The sequence below is a fragment of the Fringilla coelebs genome, assembly GCF_963513975.1.
Source record: "Fringilla coelebs genome assembly, chromosome: 6".
NCBI classification, from domain to species: Eukaryota; Metazoa; Chordata; class Aves; order Passeriformes; family Fringillidae; genus Fringilla; species Fringilla coelebs.
The window spans coordinates 50,373,381-50,390,547 of record NC_140034.1 but is presented as its reverse complement, the minus strand read 5'-3'; the positions used below and the strand labels follow the sequence as shown (position 1 = coordinate 50,390,547).

General features: G+C 37.8%; 1 protein-coding gene across 1 annotated transcript in view; it reads left to right on the top strand.

Moving 5' to 3' along the window:
* Positions 1-16,209, top strand: part of INSC (INSC spindle orientation adaptor protein) — a gene marked incomplete at both ends in the record, with an annotated part of 84,933 nt that extends 68,724 nt beyond the window's left edge. Inside the window, 5 exons of the mRNA XM_084207507.1 lie at positions 1,702-1,880; positions 12,271-12,337; positions 13,853-14,008; positions 14,650-14,726; positions 16,081-16,209. Coding sequence (XP_084063633.1) covers positions 1,702-1,880; positions 12,271-12,337; positions 13,853-14,008; positions 14,650-14,726; positions 16,081-16,209 — 608 coding nt within the window. The remainder of the gene's footprint in view (positions 1-1,701; positions 1,881-12,270; positions 12,338-13,852; positions 14,009-14,649; positions 14,727-16,080) is intronic.
* Between the last annotated feature and the right edge of the window lie 958 nt (positions 16,210-17,167).

Sequence of the window (17,167 nt, the reverse complement as noted above, 5' to 3'; positions counted from 1 at the left end):
GTGAGACAAAGGTAGCAGCAAGACTTTCCTTAACCTGGGTCAGGGAGGATACATTGGAATTTCTCATTGCTTTCTAAAGAGAGGAACACCTTATTTCTGGCAGTGTGCTCCCTCCCTCTCAAATACTAGAAGCTTTCATTCAAGCATTCTCTGCTCTCTAGTCTAGAAATTCAGTTTCCCAGAGCTCCAAGTCAGAATGTACTGTTTGGGTTTTCTGGTTTGATTTCTCATGTATAATAGATCAGTACATTTAGAATTTTTCTAGTGAACCCAGTGGTTATATAAACTGCAGAACTTCAATTTGAATACAGTTGGGTGGGTTGTTTTTTTTTTTTTTGTTTGTTTGTTTATTTTTGTTTGTTTGCTTGTTTGCTTTTTAAAGAAGGAAAAAAGAGTAGTATGTTTGCTTGAGGATTCTGCTGTGGCTGAGAATTATCAGAGCTGTATTTAGGCATTCTTCAATAGGTCCAAACAGAGCTAATGATGCAGAAATCAAGGGAACAATTCATGACGTCTCCAGCAACAAATGGAGAAGCTTGTGCCCCAACACTGCCCAGAATCCAGTGGGTGGAATTAACCTGTGCTGAGCTTGGTTCTGCTGTAGCTAGCAGTATCTGACCTGGTTTGTTCCAGATGATTTTCTGGGTTATTTTAGTGAACTGCAGTCACGGGCCAGTCTGAACAGCTTATCCAGAATGAATTAGCTGGTGGATCATTCCTCAGGTGTTGCTCTTTAAATTCCATGGGAATTTTAGCTGTACCTATTCTGCCCAAGAAATGTAAGTGTTAAAAATAGAACATGTAGAACTTTTCAAGAGCTGTTTCGGTGATCACACACCACTTTCCTTGTAATATTTATAACTCAGTAATTGAATTACTGTAATATGTTTAATTTTTAAACCATGCAGAAATCCCATTACCAGGTAATTCACATCTTAGTTAAAGTACATATGTACAAGGGATTAAAAGGTAGCTGTCTCTTCAGCACTTATTGAAGTTGAAAAATATGCAGGATGATTTTCAACTAGAAAATTAGAGAATTAGATTTAGAGATTAGCAACATGTACCTTGTTCTAAAGAAGAGGATGGAATTATTCTCATATGGATCATTTACTTTTAGCTTTCTACCTCCTGTATTTAATTTTATTTAGTTATGTCAAGCTTTATTTTGAACAATGTGCAGTGAAATATTCCAAGTAGAAGGGTATAGAAGGTAGAGCATATAGTTCACCAGGGGTTCTAGTGAGCTGGGTGTTGGTCTCTTCCAAGTAACAGGCGATAGTAAATGGCCTCAAGTTGTGCCAGGGGGGTTTTAGATTGGGTATTAGGAAAAAATTACTTCATGGAGAGTTGTTAAATGCTGGAAAACTCTGCCCAGGGAAATGGTTGAGTCGCCATCCCTGGAGGTATTTAAAAGCTGGGGGGATGTGGCACTTGGGCCCATGGTTTAGTGATGGACTTGACAGAGATGGGTTTGGTTGGAGCTAATGAATTTAGAAGTCTTTTCCACCCTAAACACCTCTATGATGTTACAAAACGGACAAAATTAAGTTTATATTTTTTTTCTTTTTTTATCTCCATGTTTATGCACTTGATATTGGCTAATAAGCTCACTATTGCAAGCTGCAGATGCTTAACTATTGCCTTTAAAGGCTGCGTTGAAGGAATGAGTTTTATTCAGCTTATTTTCTGCATTCCTAGAACTGTGCCAAGAAGCCTCATCAGGTGAAGTTTTCCTGCTGGCTTCAGCAGCTCTTGCCAATATCACTTTCTTTGATACCATGGCTTGTGAAATATTGCTCCAGTTAAATGCGACGAAGATCCTCCTAGCAGCGTGCTCAGACAAACGGATTGTGGATACGCCGTATTCCCGGGATCAGGTGAGGAATTTCTCTGTCACGTTTGTGTAAAAGCCAAAAGATTTCAGCACTGTGTCTGTTTTGATACAGCCAATCCTTTCTTGGTTCTTTTCATTATATTGTGTCTTTCTTTATCTGCTTCTTTGGTTTTTATTTATTTTTTTTAATGAGCATTATGAAATATGACAGCTTTAATGTGATTTTTAAAAAGTAAAACAAAAAACCAAAAAAGTTGCAGTTCCATATATCTAAGATAGTAGAATTTATTTTTTCATCATGAATTAGGCCAAAAAGTGACACAGACATCCAGAGAGGTTACGGGATCTCTGTCTTTGGAGGGATTCAAAACTTGACTGGACAGAGCTTTGAGGCAAAGACAGATATGGAGCCTAAATATAGAGTTGTCAGTTCAAAGATGAATTAGCTCCAAAAGCTGAATAAGGACCTGATCCGCAGCCCATTGACGTCGGTGGGCTTTGGACCAAGTCCTGCCTGCCTGGTAGATGGCTTGCAAATTTTTATTGGCAAATGCTGCTAATGTACTTTTGCCTTGCTCTTTCCTTCTCACCAGTATTTTACATTTTTTTTAGTAAAGGGACACAGAACACTAAAGGTCCATGCTAATGCACAGATGAAATCAGCGGGAATTCTTTTGCTCCTCTCAGGCACTCCAATGCATTGTGGTGGTGCAGAGGCATTACTTATTTGGTGTCTCAGTGATTAATTTTGCCTCAGCAGGGATGTGCATGAGGACTGAGGGTTCAGTAGTGACTGCTGAGGGATGGAGGCTGCTACTCAGCAAACTTAACCTACTTCTGTCCATGAGACCTTGTGACTGTAATTAAAACTCCACCATTCAGGCCCCACAACCTTCCCTTTCACAGCTCTGAAGGAGCCAAAAGATGACTTATGGTAGATTTAGATGGCAAAAGATGATTTATGGTAGATTTAGGATCTGCACTGCCACAGAAGGCTTTGTTCATCCTTAACCAGCAGCCAGGCCTTGGAAATTAAGGCACAGTGGACCCTAGAAACTGATTATTGGTATTCTAGAGGGATTACTAGGGCTGCTTTAGCTTCTATTAATAGCACTTAGTGGTTTTTCAGCTCAGGTCTGTGTATAAAAAGATAGAATTAAGCCATAATTACTGCAGTGCTCTTTGGGCAAAGTCAGAGATATCAGTTGTGGTGCTGTCATGGCTGTGTGCTATTACATATGTACAATCCTTCACAGTCTTTTTTAAAAATTCTTCCTGTATGCTCTCATAGTTTTGATTTCCTTATATTTTTATGTCCTCATCTGAATTCTGCTGTCAGCTGTGAGTTTGCAGTTTGCTCTGTGGGTAGTACATCAAGCCCCTTTTTTTGAGGAAGGTAGATCTTGAAAGAAATATGTAGGACTTTTTTTAGGTGACAGGCTAGTTCCAGGCTTTTTGCAGCTTGCAAGTTCATCTCACTAGCTAAATGAACAGCAAACTGAATGGCTTCCATCCAAGAACTGAGATCTCATCCCCCAGTACACCTCACCTTCCTTCTCAGAACAAGAAACCAGAGCAGAAAGGATGGTGTTCTCTGTGTTGTGTGCAGGAAGATTCTGAGCTGACTCCTTGGCTCCTGCAGCAATGGGGACTATAAAATCCTCCCTTGGGGTTCTTGCTGAGCACTGAATTGTCCAGGTGGAATCTGAGTGCTGCTCATCTTGTCTTCAAGAGCTGCCAGTCAAAGCCTAGAGAGAAGTCTTCAAATTCCTGAACAAATGTGTTTGACTGAATTGCTCCCCTTGCTTCAGTCTTGTATTTGGGGGTGGGGATGGTGTTTGCCAATTACAGCTGTCTCATGGAATATTTTGCCTTTCAATTTGCTCTTTTGCCTATCATTGCAATGAGGAAAATACACTCAGCTAAAAAGAAAAAAAGCACTACAATAGTACATTTTATAATGGTATTATAAATTGTGATCTTGGTTTTGACAGGAAATCTTTCTAGGTAAGTAATGCAGTCAGAATCTTTTCCCAGTATATATAATATTATGTCCCAGGCAGTAGACATTTGCCTAGGGAGATGTACATTAAAGATGAGTAGGTTTGAAAATTTTTGGATTCAAGATTTTATTTTGGATTAGGGAACCAATGTGAAATATATTTTCATGCACTGATGTCCATTCTGGATGACCAAGTCATCCTGGTCAGTGAAAAAGATGATTAGGAAATAAATTATACTAAATGTAGAAGTGATTAAACAAAGTAAGAAGTTACATAGCTGATACAAAATGTGGTCTGAATATTATAAAATTGTATAAAAGACCCCTCCTACTTAAATGCTTTTTTTTTCCCATACAAATATTTAATTTAAGTAGCACAGCTACTTATAGGAAACTACCTAATATTTCTATGTATATTACTACTTTAGTATTAATGCTGATTTAAGAAAATTCTATTCTGCTAGACTGAGGTGTGCTTTACTCTAAGCCAGACCTGGGAGGAAGACAGCTGAAATGCTGCAAAGGAATGTTGAAATTTGTTTTCCTTTGTGCCATTTTATCTCATTTTAAATTCACACCATGTCCTTCTATATAGGACATAAAATTATTATTAGTTATCACCCTCTGTGATGGTACATATAAATAATATTCTGCCCAGGATTTGGATATAGATTGTCTACTGGCTGCAAAAAATATTTTACTGCTCAAGCACCTTTAAAATTGTTCTGCCTTTTGACTTCTGGAAAGTTTTTTTGTCCAGATGATCCAAAAAAAAAAAAAAACTTTAAAAAAAACTAAACTAAAAAAACAAGCTTTCCTGTCTTTGCTATCCAAAAACCAACCTCCTCCTTCTTTCATTTCCCAGGCAGTGTTAGATTAGGTCAGGAAAGAAATCAAGAACTGAGAGCTGGAGTTACTGATAAATGAGATTGTCAATGCCCATTTTACAGAAGCATGTGACTGTTTCTGGAGCCAGCAACATTATACTGAGATTCCTTAGTTTTGTGACAAAATACATTGTATAAGAACAGTCACAAAGCACTATTTTCCAGATTCCTTATTCCCCAGTTTTGGGTCAAAATGGATATGAATGTCCCATGTTCTGTTTCTTTCTGCAGATAGTTGTTCTCTGAAGAGCAGTTTTTTTACTTCAAAAAACCATCAAAATATGCTTTCAGAAGGGTTTATGCCTAAATTCAGCAGTGTTAGTGTATGCAGTTTTAATGAAATTTGAGATATGTCAGAAGAGGGGTTTAGCTAAACCCCTTATCATCCAGGATCTTCTTGATTTTAACCATCACCTTAGACTCTACCTAGAAAAATATGAAATATGTATCTTTGGGCACAGTATGTTTATGTATAATACAGTTTTTCTCTCTGCATTCCCACTTGTCTCTTCAGTGTTGTTAGTATTCTCACCTTACCTGTGAAGCTGTGGAGGTATAGCCTAACACCTTCTGAGCTTCTCTTACTCAGGCAGACAAAGAATTAATGTGCAGTGAACACATCCATTTTAAAGTGGTTATTCCTAGGTCTAAAATCAGTGAATTATGTTTCAAAACAGTTTGAGGTGGAGAAAGGCTCTTAAGCTGGAAGGAAAAATTGGAAATGATTGCTGCTTTTGTGTTTTCTAACAAATTCTTTCCTGTCTTCTTGGTGTTTGGGAGATGCTGCTGGTTTAGACACTGAGACCTCCTGTGTCATTTAAGATTCTAAGTCCTTAATACTATTCTCCCTCTAGGTTCCACATTCTTTTCTCTGCTCTTCACCTTTTTTTCCTTATCAGGCATTTCAGTTTTTTTTTATTGTCCTTCCTCACTTTTTCCCCCCTTAAATGAAGATTGTAGTGTCAAAAGGAGATTAGAGACAGATGTTACTATAATATAAAGAAGTTTTGATTTCTAAATGTTGCTGAATTCCCAGTGAAAGACTTTGAGAATAAAGTTTTTAATGAGAAGAGTATTAACAGTTCTTTTAGATTTCCTTTGAAAATCCCTGTCTGTATGAAATAAACTTGCAGTACTACTACTCAATCTAAATTTCTCAAATCCTGGGGAGTTTATTAACAAAGCCTTTACATGTGGACAAGTTCCTGAAAGGGTATCTGCACTGTTTTCTTGCACAGGTCTCAGTTAATATCCAACTCTGACATTAATACCATGATCACTAGATATGTGGTTGGAAGTTGCTTCCCTCTGAGAGGCCTGATTGTGCTCTGTGGATGGTAAACTGTACATTAAAATTGTGGGATCCTTTCCAGTATTGATTAGATCACACTGAGAAAACATGATTTCAACTAATATAGCTAGAAAGAGAACTGGTAAATTAAAAAATTAAGTTATTTTAAAATAAGCTTAAGAAATCAAGAAAGAAACATGACTGCTAGTAACAGATGCAAAAATGAAAATTAGGCCAAAGTCACCCAACTATCTGAATTTTAACCACACCATTAAATTAATGATATTACAGTTATTTTCCTATGTAAGATTGCAATAATTTTCCTGATGTCTTTTATTTTTCTTTTTTACTGCTTATCTCTGTCTTTTCATGCACATATGACCAGCATAAATAAATAAGAGTACTGACTGGCATTATATGGTCAATGTTATAGATTGTTATATTTTAGGGGTTCAAAACTGACTGTCTATCTTAAAAACTAACATTTTTGGGACAAAATTCTTGCTTAGTTACAATTTTGCCTCTCATATTTTAGATTCTGTGCAGGATAAGACAGTGTGCTCCCACTTGCAAAGCAGGGGGTTCACTTGGAAGAATAAAATCTCAGCTCAGTGGAAAAACTAATTTGTGTTGAAAGGCTCATTTGTGCTCTGCTCTGGGGAGATCAGATCTCTCAGGTGCCTTTGTCTGCCTGAGCCTGTTTGAAAAACACAAGAAGCTTTTCAATGCCTTGAAGGAAGTCTGAGAGATTCTTTCTCCCCCAGGTTTTAAGCTGAAAGACAGAAAACTGTGGCCACGAGCTGGATCACTGTTAGTTACATGCCCTGGATTATGGGATGTGTATTTTCACAATGTGACCCATATAGGGGCATGTCCTGCGTGCTGCTTTGAAACAAATAATGTGAGAACCTGGCTGTCCTGCCTATTCCTTATCTACATTAGTCAGCAGTAGGAAGTAACATAAATAAAAGTGTAGTAAAGACTTCCTTCATTCCAAAATCTAAGTTTCCTACACCTTTGGTCTCTGTTGCTCTGCCTCAGCATGCCAAAAATACACTTCCCTGGCAGAGTCTCAGAATAAACCTAGACTTTGCAAGCAGATCCTGTCTCCAAACACTGTTATTATTTTTGGGGGATGTTAGCTTCTTCTGCTCATCTAGCTGTATTTATCTGTTTTCAGGAAGAAAAACTAAGCTCCCAATCACAAAAATGGCTATCAGAAGCCATTGGACTTATTTTCTGTTTTCAAGTATTATAATGTCCCAGAGAGAATATCCAGAGATTTCTCACAGAAGTTTTTTCTCCTGATAGATAATATCTTGAAAGGCTTTTTCTACCTCAACTTGCTGTAATGCCTGTTCTTGATGCCTGCTAAATGCACTCTTTTGCTGTCTCCCTGTGGATGGATCTTGAATTGTGATGTTCAGATGATTTTAGCTTACCTTCAGAAACAGAGACTCTGTCTTGCTTCTGACTAGAGTTCAGGTGCCACTTTTTTTCTGAGGATGGCTATCTGGAACTTTGCAGACACACTATGATTTATGCTTATCTCATTTATTTGAATGAATTACAAAATGCTCTTATAATATGTACAAAAATTAATATTACTTAGCGATGAATCAGCCTTACAGGAGTAATTAACTAAGAGAATTAGCAGTTCTATATTGATCTACTTTGCCACTCTATTAAATTAGTTGCTAATTCTTATTTTGAGCTTGTGTCTTTCTTTTTATGTTGGGACTGTTGATAAAAGCCTACTGAGCAGTGTGCCTTTATTATCAATAAAGGTAAATTAGCACCACACCTTCCACACACTTCCCCCTCCCACAAAGGAGGTAAGGGACCCTCAATTGTGGAAAATGTTGGCCCTGTAGCAGGCTATGTGCTTTCATCCTCCAAATGATGATTTTCTCCCTTAGGAGTTTGTTTCATAATAAAGGGAAAAACTTTCTTAGACCTCCCACTAAGAGAAAGTTTTCAGAGAAGCCTTCTGTTTCTTAAGTGTTCTTTAAGTTTAAATCTCTTTGATAACTACAGATTTACACTCTCAGTGTATCTTATTTTATAGCAAAGCATTTGTATTTAGTTTTTACTTTTGCAGCAAAGATTCAGTGCCTCTGTACACTGGTGGATGAACATTAATCACCATTAGTTGTTTAAAAAAGTTTCATTATAGGTGTATTAATTACATATTTTAGCAAAAAAATTTCCAAGGTTACTGTTGTTTGGAGAAAACTATTTTAAAGGTTCTTAATCATGGTTTCTCAAATTTAAATTGCTCTTGACAACTGAAATTCCTAAAGTTCAGGGCAAAGCAGACTACAGAACTTAAAAGGAAGGTTCACCATTCATAAATTCAATATGTGTGAAAGTCTGAGGGAGAGGAAGGAAACTATGTGGGAATAGAAACAAATTTTAAATTATGAAATACACATAGAATAACCAAAAAAGATCAAAAAAGATCAACATTATAATAATATCTGATATTGTCAGTAGAGATGTATCTGTGTTTAATATCTGTTAACATATTTTGCTTATAAAAATAGAGATTTTGTTAGATTTCAGATTAATTTCCATGGTAATGGCAAGACTTAAGAAGATGATGCTGTAATGACGTTAGAAAAATATGAAATAATACTGTTATTTTTAATTTTATTTATTAAACAGGGAAATTTTCCTTGGGTTTTAAGGGACCTCTCAAATATCCCTGTGTACTCAGTTCACCAACAAACCATTTAAAGACAAGGCTTCAAAGCTTCTTGATTTTGGGTGTGCTTTTTTAAGCTCTGAAGCTTTAAATTTCAATTTTAACTTAAAACTTTAAGTTTTTAAGTTCAGTTTGAACTGCCTAATCTCTTACCCTTGTGAAAAATCTTACTACTCTCAAGGAAATCTCTGCATGCTGCTACTTGGCTAAGCTGGTGCCCCTTCAGAAGGTGCTAAAGCATGGGTTGGCCTGAGAATGCCTGTGCTGACGTTGTGCCCTGCCCTGTGTCTCAGTGCCCCGTGGGTCAGGTGTGCAGAGCACAGGCAGGCAGGTGTTGAGCACAGGAGGAGCCCTGCAGGGCTGTTCCCCTGGTTATTTTAGCAGTGCTCCTCGTGACACTGACCTGAATCATCCATCCAGCTCCCTTCTGATGGCAAACAAATGTCAAAGGGCTTCCAGGACCTGAGGGAGCTAACAGGGAAGGTGGAGGGTTTTTTACAAGGGCATGTAGTGACAGGACAAGGGGAATGGCTTCAAACGGGGCAAGAGTAGGTTTGGATTGGGTATTAGGGAGAAATTCTTTGCTGTGAGGGTGGTAAGGTGCAGGAGGAGGTTGCCAAGAAAAGCTGAGGATGTTCCATGCCTGGAAGTGTCCAATGCCAGGCTGGAGTGAGCTCTGAGCAACCTGGGAAGTGTCTCTACCTGTGCTAGAGATTGGAATTAGATGATCTCTAATGGCCCTTCCAACCCAAGCTGTTCTATGTTTCTATGCTGATTTTTGTTGATCAAGTCTATTTTTCTGTGGTCTTCATTAGTACAATGGATTTAGGGCTGCCAGTTCCCAAGCTGCAGCCACCAGGTTTAGCAGAGAGAGGCACCTGCAATTCCTGATGGATTTGGAGATCAGAGAAAGGAGCGTGGGCCAGCCTGTGTCAGTCCATTGGAAAGCACTGCTAAAATACAGATATTGGAAATGCATGGGCCAAGATCCACCTCCAAAGCAGATCTGCTTAGCAGAGATACAGGTGCTGGATAGGGAATGATGCTGGATTCCCTGGCAGAATTTGCTTCATAGCACATCTACAAATCCCACAGGTCAAGAATTGGTGTGTGGCTTCAGCACATTCCTTCTCTATGGTAGGAAGGCAATGACAGATGACCAGAGCTCATGCATCCTGTCTTCAGGATGTCTTCTTCCTTACACTTTGAGTTGACCACAAGTTCATTGCATGGATTAGGAATCCAAAATAGTTGTAAGAACTATAAATTGTGTCAGGTAGCAATGTTTTGTAATTATGGAGTGTGCTCTTTTACAGGATCAATTACTTGAGCAATTAATGAAATTAATACTGAAAATTGCAGTTGAACAGTAGAGATTCCATGCTCCATCTTCAAGCCTTTCAATTATTTCAAAGTAATTTCAGTTCTGAAAGTGGTATTCTTTTCCAATAATTTTCAAGTATGAAATGAGGCTTAGGCAGTCAGTTTTAGCTCTCTCTCTTTGTGTGCTCCATTTCTCACCATAACATCTGAACTGGTGTGCTGATTCAAGAGGACTTCATAGCTATTTTTGAGACTGCCTAAGGCTTTATGAAATTTGGAGCCAGATAATGGGAACAGAAGCAAAGATAAAGACTGCAGTATAAACTTCTGTATACAAAAAGAAAAAAAAATCTGCAGCGGGAGAGAACCTACTGGCAAACATCTATTTATGTTTTTTTATCAACTATAAATCCAAAAGAGATGAGACTTCATTAATACCAGTCCTCACAGAAGTGTTACTTTCTGAAGCAAATGGAGTCTACATTTGTTTGTGTTTTACTCTGGAGAGTTCATACTTAATAGGAAACTTCCCTGAACTTTGGTTTGTATTACAGAGGAAATCTTCATGTAAGTTGCATGAACATTAAAATAGGAAAGTTTAGGGGAAATAGAACATTTAAGGTCAACTCTTTATTTTGCTTGCCTATTATATTTTTACATTTTCCTATGTTGTTATGGAAAATGAATTTTCTTGGGGAAAAAAAATTCTATCCATATGGAGCAAGCTTATCTGTGGCTTAACTGCCTTTTGAGTCCTACTAAGATTTTAGAAGATAATGTAGGTAGAACTTGATGGTCATTGATTACAAGGGTCTTTTTTACCCCCCTCAGGAGAATGTTACATATAAACCCTCTAAGCTAGTCCATAAATATTGCAAAATGTGGGGGCCTCATCATCAACACGAAGGAAATATACCTATAACCTCAAATAATTTTTTGGTGTCAAAAGATGCACACAAACTATTTTTATGTATGAAAATACTTATTAGACAAAATAACTTGAAGCAGTGGAATAATTGGCATGTATTCAAATTGTGGTTAATTGAATTCTTCATCTGTGGCTTAGAGAGCCACATGGGGTACAGATACTGCACAGAGGAAGCAATTTTCATTAACGGGATATAATTTAGAATGAGAAAACATATACACTCTGCCTGCAACACAGTTAATAATTAATATGGAATAAATACATAGACATACACTGAGTTACCATATTTCTACCTGTCACTCTGTAGAGTTTCAGCAACTCATTTGCATGCTAAGTAAGTATATTTATTCAGGGAGATGACACTGTAACACCACCTTCAAAAGTGGAAGACCTTTATGTCACAGCATCGGAAATGAGTCATCCTTGTTTTTAAAATGGCAAAGTGAGATAAGGATGGTGATTTGATCTCATGCCTCCTTACATCTAAGAAGTTTGCTGGTTTCTGAAGTGACACTGTACTGTTAAAAGCTGCTAACCAGTTCCAAAACTGACCCTTATTTTTGGGTCTGGTCAATTTTCCTGAATTAGATTAGGGAAAGTTTAAAACCTCTTAAAGAATATTATTTCTGTTTTGCATTCTGAAGATCTCTAGCATTTATTATTTGGTCTCTCACGTATGCTGTTAATATTGGGATGTGTCTGCATGCAAAAAGCAAAGTATTTGCAGGACTGAGAAGAATGTCTTGCAGGATGTGTGAGAAAGTATGTGATATCAATGGGGGAATGGCTGACTAAAAGTCAACATCACCACAGGGTTCAGGCTCTGTCAGTGGCTGGCTGCATCACTTTAAGCAAGTTGAGTTACAGCTAATCTCAAAAACAGTTCAAGCTATTTGGGATAAGCAATTCTGTAAATCAAGATCTCAGAATGGGCCTGTGCACATTCCAACAGGGAATGTGTTGGTACGAAGCCTGACCATGGTTTTTTACCTCTAGAAAGGTATAAACAGAATTTTAAGTCCATTTACTTTTGAGACAGTGCCTTGACATGCAGAAAATTCTTGACTTCAACAAAACTGGAAAATATTCCTTAAATATTCCCTTGAATCAAAGATCAAAACTCCAAATCTCTTGCAAGGATTTCTTAGCATTTCACCTGAACAGATTTAGTGCAATAACAGCACTTCCACATATTTGCCTTATTTCTGCCATATTTATTTTATGAACTACAATGATATTTAATATTACTGAATTGTAGGACTGGACTTCATATTTCCTTCTCTTTTTAAAAACAGGTGGTAACAATATTGGCAAACATGTCTGTGTTGGACCAGTGTGCTTCAGAAATCATTCAAGGAAATGGTGTGTATTTTAGCTGAATTGTATTTTTTATTTCTTTCTGGAGAGTCAGAGTAGATGGGAATGCAGTACTTACAAGGGAGAGGAGAAAGGCTTCACTAATAAAACTTCATTTTGCATCCTGTCTCTGCTGCACATTGCTGCAGGGTGCATGATGAGTCCTGGGGATGGTTCCACGTAAAAAAAAATAAAATGCCACTGTTTTAGGAAACTTTGCATTTGTGACCACGTTGGTGGTGTTCTGTGTGTGTGACTTACTCCTAGATGCAAAGCAAAGCAGTAAAAAAGAAAAAGTGTTACAGCAACCTGTATTGTGGTAATACAGGTACCTTCGGATGCCTTTTTTATTTTTTTTTTTGTGGGAAACGTTAAATTACAGTGAAAATTCACATATATTGCTTTGCTAGGTCAAGTAGGCCTAACTCATGCTGGGTACTGCAGTGGATAGTCAGGGACAATGACAGCAAGTAAAATTTGTGTATATGCTCTGCTATGGAATTTCACAAGATGCATTTGCTCCCTGGCATTTGAGAGGGGTTGGCACTCATCCTGTGTGTAAGATCTTTTTTGTGTCTGCCTCATGTTATAATAAACAGGTGCTAGTCAGAGGCCACATTCTGAGAATGGTCTTTGAATGCTGGAGAATTTAGGTACTTTCTTCTCAACTCTGAATTTTTTGTATGTTGATTGATTATTATCTAGCTGCATGGTTCTGATGATAATTCTCTGAATTATTTATGCAAATGTTCTAACAGTTAAAATCCTCTGATGCTACCTGATGTAATCTGAATGCCTAATAGCATATGGAGTCTAATAGCACATAATTGTCTTTACACTTAAAATAATCTAGAAAATAGAAATCATCTTCTTTTTTTGTGGTGCTACAAGAAGAATATCAACTCCTACAGGCAACAGTAAATTAATCAAGCCTCTTTAATGGATAACATTCTCTTCTGGAGTGAAGAGTTATTTGAAGAGTAAATTCAAGAAACAGAATTCCATCATTTCCTTCATTAAAAGATTCCTCATTCTAAAATACCCTTAAGCAGTTTGAGAAGGAAACTTTCAAAATCTTGCTTCACAATATGTAAAGAAACAAACAAAAAACAATTACTTCAATTGAGAATAAAACTTCATTTAGAGACCTGAAATATGCAGCTACAGGTTTTTCAGGTAGTGATTACCTTCATGTTAATTTAGAAGCAAATAAGGAATTACATTTAGTTGACTGAAATAAATTAGTGACATTTAAAATACCAACTTTTAGAGGAGGAAAGAGTTAGTGCATTTTCTAGTTCCAGAAGTTCTGTAGCTTCCTAGTGAAGACAAACTTATGCATAGATCAGATGTGCCTGGGTGCTGAAGTCAAAATTTCAGCCTTCATTTATGTATTCTGCATTCTCCTTTTTTGGGCAGCGGCTGCTCTGCATTAACCCAGCTTTCCTTTCCCCTTTGCTTTTTTTTTGCACTGAGATTTTTGGTGGAGAGTGGACAATGATGGCTCTTGTACTCTTTCAGGTGTTCAGCTTTTAATGGAGATGCTCTTTGAGAAATCCTCCTCTGGAAATGCAGCAGAAGCCGCAGCTTGCGAGCGAGTCCAGCAGAAATCTGCGGTTACCCTGGCACGGCTCAGCCGAGATCCCGAGGTGGCAGAGGCAGCTGTAAAGCTCAGCTGTAAGGACGTGTCTCCTGCTTAATGGCAGAGGGAACAACTGCCAGCCATGGAGAAGCTCTTTTTTAATTTTTAGCCTCACTTGGTGAACTTTTTGAGAGGTATTCCCTATAGAGTCTGTCCAGAGGATGGCAGAGGAGATGGAGCTAAATGAACCTCTGGCTTGTTTCCCAGAGGAGCCTGAGGTGCAGCATGCACTCAGCACATTGCTGTGCCTTGCTGTGCCAACTGACACTGCTGCATCCTCATTCCTTTATGCAGGATCTGTCAGGGCACAGAAAACTGGGACCCAGCAGGTCCAGATGTGATGAATCCAATGGGAGGGAGCGTGTTCTTTAAGGATCTTAAAGTTTTTTAAGGCTGTGTGGGAGGATTGGTAGGGATGAAATGGAGGTCACAATTTCCACTCTGAAATTGCAGCAGCAAGTAAACCCAATTTATTTGTTTATGCTTTACAACTATTAATTATGACTGCTCTGAACTTCATAGCTCCATGGAAGGTCCCTTAAGACTTTTCATATCATCTTTGCATTAGAGATCATATCTACTAAAAAAAGAGGAATTTGGTGCATCTAAAAAATATTACAAAATAAGAAGGTTTTTTTCTAAATTATTTCTCCTGACATTCTTTTGTTGCTCTCAGGTATTCCTCGCCTGATTAAACTTTGCAGATCACCAACAGAAAGAAATAACAGCGATTCTGTCTTAGTGGCATGTCTGGTATGTACATTTTAGTCCTCCTTTCATGCTTACACTGGAAAATTAAGGAAAAAGCATCCCTTTAGATTTCAAAATGCATAAGTATTGCAGAAATGTTTTAAATTCATGTCCGGGTCTCCTGCTTTCCCCCTTAAGCATAATCCTGTACACTGTCAATTATTCACCCTCAGATTGAAGATTTAAGCATATAAGGAAAAATGGCTTCATCTTCACATTACTGGGCCCCAAAAAATTTCCTTGGAACACTTTGGAATTTAAGGATTCATTAATTCCTAAATTCCACTCTGTGATGGTTCAATGTTTGTTGAAATTAGCCTTTTGTCACGGGGGCAGCAGCCCTTTATCTGCACTTACACATATGTAGAGCATCCAAAAACATGAAAAGATGTTTCTTGCTTCCACTCCAGTCCAATTTTTTGTTCTATTGTCACCAAGACAATGCAGTGCCCAGCAAAGAGTGGGCACCAGAAGCTTCAGGCTGTCTCTGCTCAGGAGAAAGATCCCATCTGCTGGCCCTGCTCTGCATGGACTGTGAGCCACATGCCAGAGCTGACTGATTTCACTGAGCATTCTGTGAGAGGCCTCTGGGGACATGGGTGATCTAGGGCTGGAGCACAAGCTCTGGGGAATGAAGGCTGAAGAGTATTGTCTGCCAGTGCTTTATGATATTAATGTTATTTTAAATGTAAATGTAATGCTTGGTCATTGCAGCTTGTTCATTTAAGCTGGTCTCATTCTGGACCAAGAAAATATAAATGTGAGTGTAGAAAATGCTGTGATTATTCTTCCTACATGCCAAGAAGACTTGTTAATCTTGTGTGGTTAGAGCAGAGACCACAGAGCAATGGCAGAGAACCAGACTATGATTTTTCTGTCTCACTGAAGTTGTTGCTGCACATTCCTTGAATCCATGCCTATTGCTTGAGACGTTACCTACCTCCCTTTCTCAGAAATTCTGCTCCTCCTGATATTTTAGTTATTGCCTGAAGGTATTTTGGATAAAAATGTGGCAAAAATATTGTTCTTGAGACATAAGCTGCTTCAAGCTCTGATAGGTAATGTCACTGGTGTCTGAGGGTTTGTACTGTACTTAGACCTGCTGCTCAGGTCTAAAAGCAAAGTGCCCCAAATAATTGCTATTGAATAACTTTGCATGAGGGAAGATTGGTCTGACAGATGAAGACAGTGAGGAGAGATGACCCAGGCAGCAGAACTCATAGACCTGCAGAGTTCAGTTTGAGTTCTGGCTGTTATTTAGGTATGGTTATAATGGATTCCTGCAACGAAGGCTCTGCCAAACCTGAAATGAAACCTTGCCAAACTGCATTGCAATGATGCTGTTTTGTTTTTCTAGGCAGCCCTGAGGAGACTGGCAGTTATGAGTCCTGATGGGCTGGAGGATTCAGATTTTCAGCAGCTGGTAAAGCCCAGGCTCGTGGATTCTTTTCTGCTGTGCACAAATATGGAAGAGAGCTTTGTATAAATGGGAGCCAAAAGCCTTTGAACAATAATGAAGGTGATAGGTACACAGTAAGATAACACATGTACAATTTTATTTTGGTTTAGTCCTATTGTTATTTATGACTTATTTATTCTAAACCTATGAACATGTGGTTTGTCAGAGCAAAGGCACAGAATGGGAAAACTTGTTACTGTGGTTTGAAAGAGGTAATTTTTTATTTTATTCTCCTGCCAAGACACACAATACCTTATCATTGCCATCTAGCAAAATGTTTTGTTAAATATAATTGAATTAAGGTAATCAAGCCAAGAATTTGTTGCTCTGATGTTAAATGCTTCTGATGATGTTTTTTCACTGATATTTTTCTATAGTTAGGACATTTTGTAGGTTTTTTAATGTTTTGTAGGTTTTTTAAATGTTTTAGCCTCATCTGTATTTGGAGAAAAATAATCCTAAAAGCTGAAAGTATATACATTGAAATGAAAGGGATGTTACAGTCTGAGTCCAGTTCTTAACTGCTATATTTTAATAGAATTATGTAACTGAGAGAAAAATTCCTAAAAGACATTCAAATACTGGCTTCAAATGATGCTTGAATACATTCTTAGGCTGTATAAAGATGTGTTCAATCAGAGGATACACACTAACAGAAAGCTCTTTATTTACATTGACTGGAATTTCCTAAAGAAATACAAAGAATTCTAGAAAAATCTTGGATGGTCTGTGTGTGTTTTATCTCATAATGTAAAATTTTCCCCCTATGATTTAAAACCATTACGCAGTGAAAATTTTCTCTCCTTTCCAAGCCCTACAAGAACTGTAAGTGCTAATGACCAGACATGTTTTTAACATTCAAGCTACTGTTTTTGTGAAAAGTTGTTCACACCTACACTAAATAACCTGAAGAGTTTAATTAATTGTAACTTGAATTTTCATTTTTATGGCTTGCTAACTAGTCCTGTATTTTTAAAACTTAAAT